The following is a 7358-nucleotide window of genomic DNA, read 5'->3' on the forward strand; positions in this document are numbered from 1 at the left end:
ACTCTTTCCTGCCTATGCAGGGGGTTGGACTCGATGATCTATTGAGGTCCCTTCCGACCCTAACATCTATGAATCTATGATCGGCTCAGAAAATGGGCATCTCCCAGTTTCCTCGAGGAGCTCAGGGCTAGAAGGAGAGCCTGAGGAACCCAGTGCTCTGCTAAGCAGTTTCTAGATTTAGGACCCAAGATCGCTTAGAGCAGTGTTTCTCAATCTGTGGGTCGTGACCCAAAAGTGGGTGGCAAGAATATTTGAAAGTTTTGCAAACAATCACGGAAAAATGCGGGGAAGTGTGGGTTTCCCCTTGCAGGCTGGCAGCGTTCCAAGAGCCTGCTGGGGGAGTGGGCTGCAGGGGGTGCCACATACACATAGACACAGCTCCTGCAGCTCCCCACAAGTAAGTCTATGGGGGGGTTGTATAGACAATGTGTCAGGGAGGCCTGGGAGGGGGCACATGCCCCACCCCTGCTTTGTGCTGGCACCAGGCTGCAATGGGCAGGAGCTGCCTCTGGGGCCTGGCGGGTGAGTCCCAGCGTGGGAGGGTGGAGCAGACCAGTGAGACTAGCTGCTGGAAGCTGAGCTATGGTGGCATGGTATAGCTGTGGCTTAGCTCGCAAGCAGCCTGTGGTGGGAGGAGGTAAGGGCACCGTGGGCTCATCATACTGCTGGTGCGGGGTTCATGGTGGTGGCAGCAGCAGCAACTAGTCGTGCTGTCCCATTCCACCCTCCCGCTCTGGGACCCACCTGCTGGGCTATTGAGGCGGATCCTGTTCATGCTGGTCCGGCCAGACTGCAGCCCTGTGCCTGCACAAATCTGGGGGGATACATGCCCCCCCCATAGCTTACATACCCAGCCCCAGCCCTACACACTGGGGGGTTGTAGCTTGGGGTGGAGGGCAGTGGGCTGGTAGTGAGGGGCACCAGCAGAGCTTGGGGGTGGGGAGCTATGGCTTGGGAGTGAGGTTCACTGACAGGTCTGGGGATCGTGGCTTGGGAGTGGGGCACTGGCAGGGCCGGGGAGCTGTGGGTCAAGACCGGCCATTGAAGTTTACAAATGCGTCCTCGTACAAAAAAGGTTGAGAGTCACTCGCTTAGAGAACTGTGCAAGGAGCTGTGGATTGAATCTCTTGACCCTGGGTTTGAGGCTGGGCCTGGACCCATAGGTGAGAAGCTGCCAATATCAGGTCTTTGAACTGCATCGGTGCTGTAGGATGTATCCTGTGCTGTGCACTGGATGCATCTTTGGGATGAGACCTCAATATCTCCAAAGCTGGTGCATGAAAGGTTAGCTGAGGTCCAAGAGACATTAATGCTTCCATGGCAATTCCCTAAAGGCACCTATACACATGCAGTGAGGGTGCTCCAACACACTGTGATTACAGCACGTTGGAGCAAACTCAGTTAATCAAGTCTACTGGAGCGTGGTACTGTAGTCCAGCAGACTCCAGTGTCATGTGTATCAGCATCTCCATGCTGAAAAATGGTGGCGGGGGTACTTTAACTAAACCTAAAGTGCCTAAGCTGCCATTTTTCAGTGCAGGAGTGCTGATGCACATGATGCTGTCAGAGCTGCTCTACTTAAAGCATCCCCCCTCCGCTCCCAGAGTACGTATATAAGTGCCCTAAGAGCCTAGTCAAAATGCTGTGCTTCATGCAAGTTAGGTGCTCCTTTCCATGCCAGAAACAGCTGCATTTTCATAGCATTGCTTGGTGCTGGGGTGGGGGGGAGGAATCTGTGGTGGAGATCACAAGCGGATGTGGTGCAAATGAGGTCTGAAATCTGAATCTCAACATCTCCTGCTGGTTTGAAGAATTGAGCTAAAGCCAACACTGCAGACCTGGAGGGCTTGGCACGCTTGCAGCTGGGGTCTGAGCTGCATGGCTTTGACTCATCTCAGTCAAGGAAACAGAATATAACTTGGAAACTTGGGGGCCCAGGCAGAACTGTTACTGCCAGGCATGGTCAGAAGGGTAGGTGGAGGGAGGCACATTATTTCTCTATGACGCTTTCATTGTGTGGGGCTTGTTCCTTCTCTCCCCACCTATATGGTGTCCCATCTCCAAGGCTGGTGCATGAAGGGTTAATTATCTTTCCCCCCCACCCCTTAGCCCCCCTTGCACTCCCCCCTGCAGAAAGAGCTCATTTCCAAAAGCAGCCGGGGCAGGGAGATGCAAATAAGTGTTTCGGACAGCTGCAGGCTGGATGCTTTCCCGAGATGCCAGGGCCCCAAATGAGACATGTCAGAGTACAAATTGAAAATGCCAATTTCACTTACGCGGCCACGCTGCTCGTCACAGCTAAATTCTGCTCCACGGCTCCTCCCCCCCACTCCCACTTCGGAGCCTGCCAAGTCTGGGACTCCACCTGCTTGTGCGGCACTCGCCGCTCCCCAGGCGCCTTGGTGCAAGGGCTCCCTCAGCCTCTGCCCTCGTGCAGGGATGGAGAGAAGGGGGTTGGAAGCTCACACCTGCTGAGTTAAGACTTTCCAGTCCTTTTCTGTCCCTGTCATCGTGGGGCCCATAGTCACAGTCCCTGGAGCTCAGGGAAGGTCTTTCCGTGTATATGATACACCATGGAGGTTGGGGTAGGGTGGGAGCCTTCCCAGGACTGCTGCTGGCTCTGTGGGCCCTGGGCTGGGTGGCACCAGGCTTCAGTTCAGCCTTGGTGGTAGCAGTGATGCTCCATTGAAGAGGCAGGCTCTAAATCAGAGCTTTCTGCCACTTGAGGTCATCGGTGGTCTGACAGCAGTTTCAGCTGGATGGACCAGCCCTCATCGCATCCAGTCATAAGCTGCTGTTCCCTGTTGAACAGCTGCTGGCTTCTGCCTCAGAAGTGGTGGCATTTTACTTCTGGGGACAGTGACAGCTGGATCTGGCTGTGCAGTCCTGTCAGACTTGCATTGCAGGGACAGAACTGAGGGCAGAATTCAGCCCATCCTTAGCAGATGGCTTGTGGGGATCTTTGGGGACCAGGGGCATGTGTAAGGGTGTGAATGCATGTGTGTGGTTTTTTTTGGGTCATCTCGTATCTGTTCTCTGGCGCCCACTAGCTGGTGGGTTTTTTTGATTCCCTTCAGCTTCTGGATTGCAACCTGTGAGGCTGTCCAGGTGTTGGAGAGCCAAGGCTGCTGGGACCCCAAACACACTGCATTTGCTGCTGCTTTGACTTCGACTTGTCTCCTGGGTCACTGCTTTGTGTCCTCTGAACTAGGCTGTCGCTGCCAGTGGGGAGCTGCCCCTCCGGCTCTTAGAGCCACCTGGAACTAGGACTGGAAGTGACTGGTGCCAGGAAGCAGGGCTGGGAGGATGGTGGGTTTTTGGCTCAGAGCCCTAAGGACAGAGTATCCTTGCCCTGGGCAGCCATGTGGGTAGGCGTGGGGTGGGCAGAGGGGCAGCAGGGTTTTCTTGCATTGAGGTCTTTGGTGAGGGGCTGGGGTGCCCTCTTAGGGCCAGTCCCTGCCAGGGTGTTGGTGGAGATTTTCACCCCCTCAATTGGGTTAAAGGTGAGATTCCCCCGTAGCTGTAGTGCACAAGGCGGAGGAAGGAGGAAGCTGACTAGGCAGAGGAGGAGGTCTTCCCTTTTTCTGTCCATATCTGCAGAGGAGAGGGGCAAGGGCAGATGCAAGCTCAGTCTCTGGCCATGGAGAGGAGGCGGTCCGGCCTGTCCACAAGGCACAGCTGGTGAGTGTAGGGCAGGGGGCATTTGATTTTTCACTGATGAGGGAGCAAGCTCCAGGTACCAGCACTGCAGTCATCCCCATCTGGGCTGGGCTGGGCTGCAGTTCCCAAGCTAACAATCAGGCCTTCCCCGCTGCAGGCCTCATCCCAGTAACATCTGCCCCTCCCAGCCTCTGCGCTCCTTCTGCCCTGCATCCTGCCCTGGAAAAACAAAGGTATTCCCTGTTCCTGGCCAGCAGGGAATTTGCTGTGCAGGCCTCGCCATCCCAGGCCTCACTCTTCAGGGGCAGTGCATTCCCTCCCGTGCCCCAATCCCTTTGACTATTGCTTGGTGCTGATACAGTCACTTACGCATCACATGTTTCTTTGGTAACTTGCACTCCGTGTCCCCGTGTATCAGCTGGTGTGTTCAGTACTATTGCAGGGCAGCCACCTCTGGCTGGGAGCAAGAGCTGAGGGGCACAGGACCCACTGTGCTCAGGAGCCCAGTAGGGGTGTGCGACTGTGCCTGAGAATGACCAGGTTAGCGCTTCCCTTCCTCGTGCACCTACGTATAGCTTCGCCTGGTGTCACCCAGTCTGATGCCTCCTCTGGACTGGCCCTGCCCTGCTGCTCTCCAGTGCAGGTGCTCCGGGGCACCTAGCTCTCAGGGGCAGGCTGTGGATGTGCCTGCCCCGTCTGCTGGGATCCAGGAGCTGCTCTTGTGCCCCAGTTGCCTACGCCATGCAGCTTGCCCACTGCTGCCCCACACACTTTGGACATTTTTGCACAGCACGAGCTGGCTTAAAACCAGCTCCCCCATGGTTAGGGCAGTTCCTGGAGTAGCATGATTGTGTAATTATGGCTAATTGCCCGTGCTGAAAAGGGGCTAATGGGGCTAACAGTGCTACCCTGCTTCTGGTATTCATGCCAGCATTGTGCCCAGCTGCTGTAGCCTAGAGGCCCAGCCCATGGGCAGGATCCTAGTGGCTGGAACACACGGTGGTTACATAGGACTTGTGGCTTCTGTCACTGCATGAACAGCTCACCTTCTCTGAGCTTCAGTTTCCCCATCTGGGAGTGCAGGGAGATCCCTGATGATTTGGTGCAGTTTAGCAAAGGGATGCAGAGGGGATGGAGAGCTGGTTTATTCTTCTGTGTCCCTGGTGCTTAGGCCAGCAGTGCCTGCTCCCCACCTTCACCCACAGTGGGGTCTGTCTGCTCCCACCTCAGGGCTGCAAGGACAGTGCAACACTTGTCTCTTCTGAGCCAGCTGCAGAGCTGGTGCTGAAGCAGGGTGTGGATCAGGCAAGAGCTGCTTTCTATATGAGGAGGGGTCTGGGGTTGGGGAGGGGGTGGTGACACTGTCATTTGCCTTGCTGTCTCCATCCTTGCAGCCAGCCCATGAGACCGGGGAGAGCAAGAAGTGGTGTGGCTCCGGGGTGGGGCCTGAACCCACCCTAGGCCATGCTGCAGCGTCCGCAGCTCCCTAACCAACTCCAGCAACCCATGAATCATTCATTTAATCTCTCCTGACACGCCTGTCATTTTCTCCGGAGAGGAGCGGAGAATCTCTCGCCGAAGGAGGTCATTAGCTGTCAGGGAAGGTTCCGACTGCCTTCCTGTCTCCGTATCGATTAAGCCTCCGCCTGCGTGCCGGGGCTGTGTGGGGAATATTGATGGGGCTGCCAGGACTTGGCTCAGGTTAGAAGCCATGGAGGTGCTTTGGGTGCGGGGAGGCACGGCACGGCGTGGCGGGGCGGGAGGGATACGCTCGTTGCTGGAGTTCTGTTTCTCTGGCTCCTTTCATCGGAGCTTGCCTCGAGTGCCTCGGCTTTGCGATCCAGGCGAGGGGGTGAGGAAGGTAGGATCTAGCCCTGTTCGTTCTCAAGGTGGGGAAGGAAGAGAGCTCCGGCTTCTGCCAAGGCCCAGGCAGCACAATTGTTACACTTAGACAGCCTGCCAGGGGGATTCACATCTTCCCCAGCCACAGCCTGGGCCTGCTGCATTGTGATGTCTGAAAGGTAATTAATCTCAGCAGTTTTCCCCTGGGTCATTTCTGGAATGGCCCTGTCTCAGGCCTGTGGGGGCCAGCCTGGCCAGCATTTCCTGATGGGTTTGTTTCATGAGCTGGTGGGAACATTCAAGCCACAGGACGTGGCGTCCACATGTGCAATGTCTCTGGGCATTGCAGCTCTTGGCTGGGCTTGGTGTCTGGGGGATGCTGGGAGTCAGGAGTGAGGCCGAGGTGCTGTTACAGCTGGGAGGGTCTGGGGGCAACAGCAGGTTTGGAGTGAATGGCTCCGGCAGGGGTGGGAGAGCCCCAAGACTGGAATAGCAGTAGGTGCCAGGAAGGAGGGTAGGGGACACTGGCAGAGGTGTGGGACGGTCTGGGCTAGAATAGCAGCCAGGACTGGCACAGCTGTGCAGGGGGATCAGAGCTGGAAAGCAGCAGCTAGCTGTGGTCTAGGTTGGGGTGCTCTGGCACAGCCTGTAACCGTGTTGCACTGCTCTGTTTGCCTCCCTTTGTGCCCAACTGGGAAGTTCTCTGAGCAGCGTTCTTGTGTGGCCTTGGCTTCGTGCCTCGCCTCATCCATCACGGGAGGTGTCTGGCCCAGCCCTCCTCTCGCTGACTAACGGGTTCTGCTCTCCCGTGTCTTCCCTTGCAGTATTTCTATGAAGGGAATGACATCAGCGACCTGCCCGTGAACCTGTCTGTGGTATGGAACGGAAACTTCGTCATCGACAACCCCCAGAACATCCAGGGTAAGTGGGACCACAACGTGGCCAACAGCCCCACAGTGAAATGACTCTGTGGTCCGCACCCCAAGCCTCAGAGCCACCTGGGTCCTTGCATTTCCATGCAGGAGACGATTTCCAAACCCATCCTCTGAAGGCCAGTCTCCCTCCACTTGCACCCATCCACCCACCTGAGCAGTTGCGATTCCAGATTGACATCAGCTCCCAGCCATTTGGTCTGTCATGTGAAATGGGTCAGTGGACTCAGTCCAGTTCCTTGTGGACCGGCGTCCTCATAAGCACCAGTGCTGTCCCCTTCTTGGTGGTCTCTCAAGGCCCAGGCACCCTCCCAGCATACCCTGGATGCTGAATTCTCTTCACCCCCTGAGGTGGGGCATCTTCAGCACAGAGTGGGGGCACTGGTGGGATCAGTGTGTGTGGGATGCTTGCCCTCCCGCTGCCTGTTCTGGGGAGGTCTGTAGGGCAGTGAGGCAGCAGGATTTCCCTTTCATGGCACTAACCCGAAACTGCTCTGCTTCCCTTTGCAGCTCACCTGTACAAGTGCTCAGCCCTGCGAGAGAGCTGTGGCCTTTGTCTCAAGGCAGACCCACGGTTTGAGTGCGGCTGGTGTGTGACAGAGAAGAGATGCTCACTGCGGCAGCATTGCCTGGCCTATGAGAGCAGCTGGATGCACGCCAGCAATGGCAACAGCCGCTGTACGGACCCCAAGATCCTCAAGGTAAGGGAGGCTTGGGGTGAGGAACAGGCTTCATCTAGAGTGCTGGAGAGGATGCTGCAGGGGAGACTCCTGCCCATGCCATGGCCTTGTGGGAGGGCATGGATTTAGATGGCCTGTCCTTGCAGCTTAGACGTGGCAATTGGTGTACACAGTGCTGTAGAAACCGTCATGGGCCAGGTCCAGAAGAGATTGGATCCTGAATATGACTAAGAGGGGAAGAGGG

The 7358-nt window shown here is 56.5% G+C and overlaps 1 protein-coding gene across 1 annotated transcript in view; it reads left to right on the forward strand.

Annotated features, from left to right (window-relative positions):
* PLXNA1 (plexin A1) overlaps positions 1–7358 on the forward strand; it is a 232602-nt gene that overhangs the window by 162884 nt on the left and 62360 nt on the right. Inside the window, 2 exon segments of the mRNA XM_006017778.3 lie at positions 6327–6423; positions 6945–7135. Of these exon segments, the coding sequence (XP_006017840.1) occupies positions 6327–6423; positions 6945–7135 (288 nt within the window).

This window comes from Alligator sinensis, unplaced genomic scaffold, assembly GCF_000455745.1.
Source record: "Alligator sinensis unplaced genomic scaffold, ASM45574v1 scaffold839_1, whole genome shotgun sequence".
NCBI classification, from domain to species: Eukaryota; Metazoa; Chordata; order Crocodylia; family Alligatoridae; genus Alligator; species Alligator sinensis.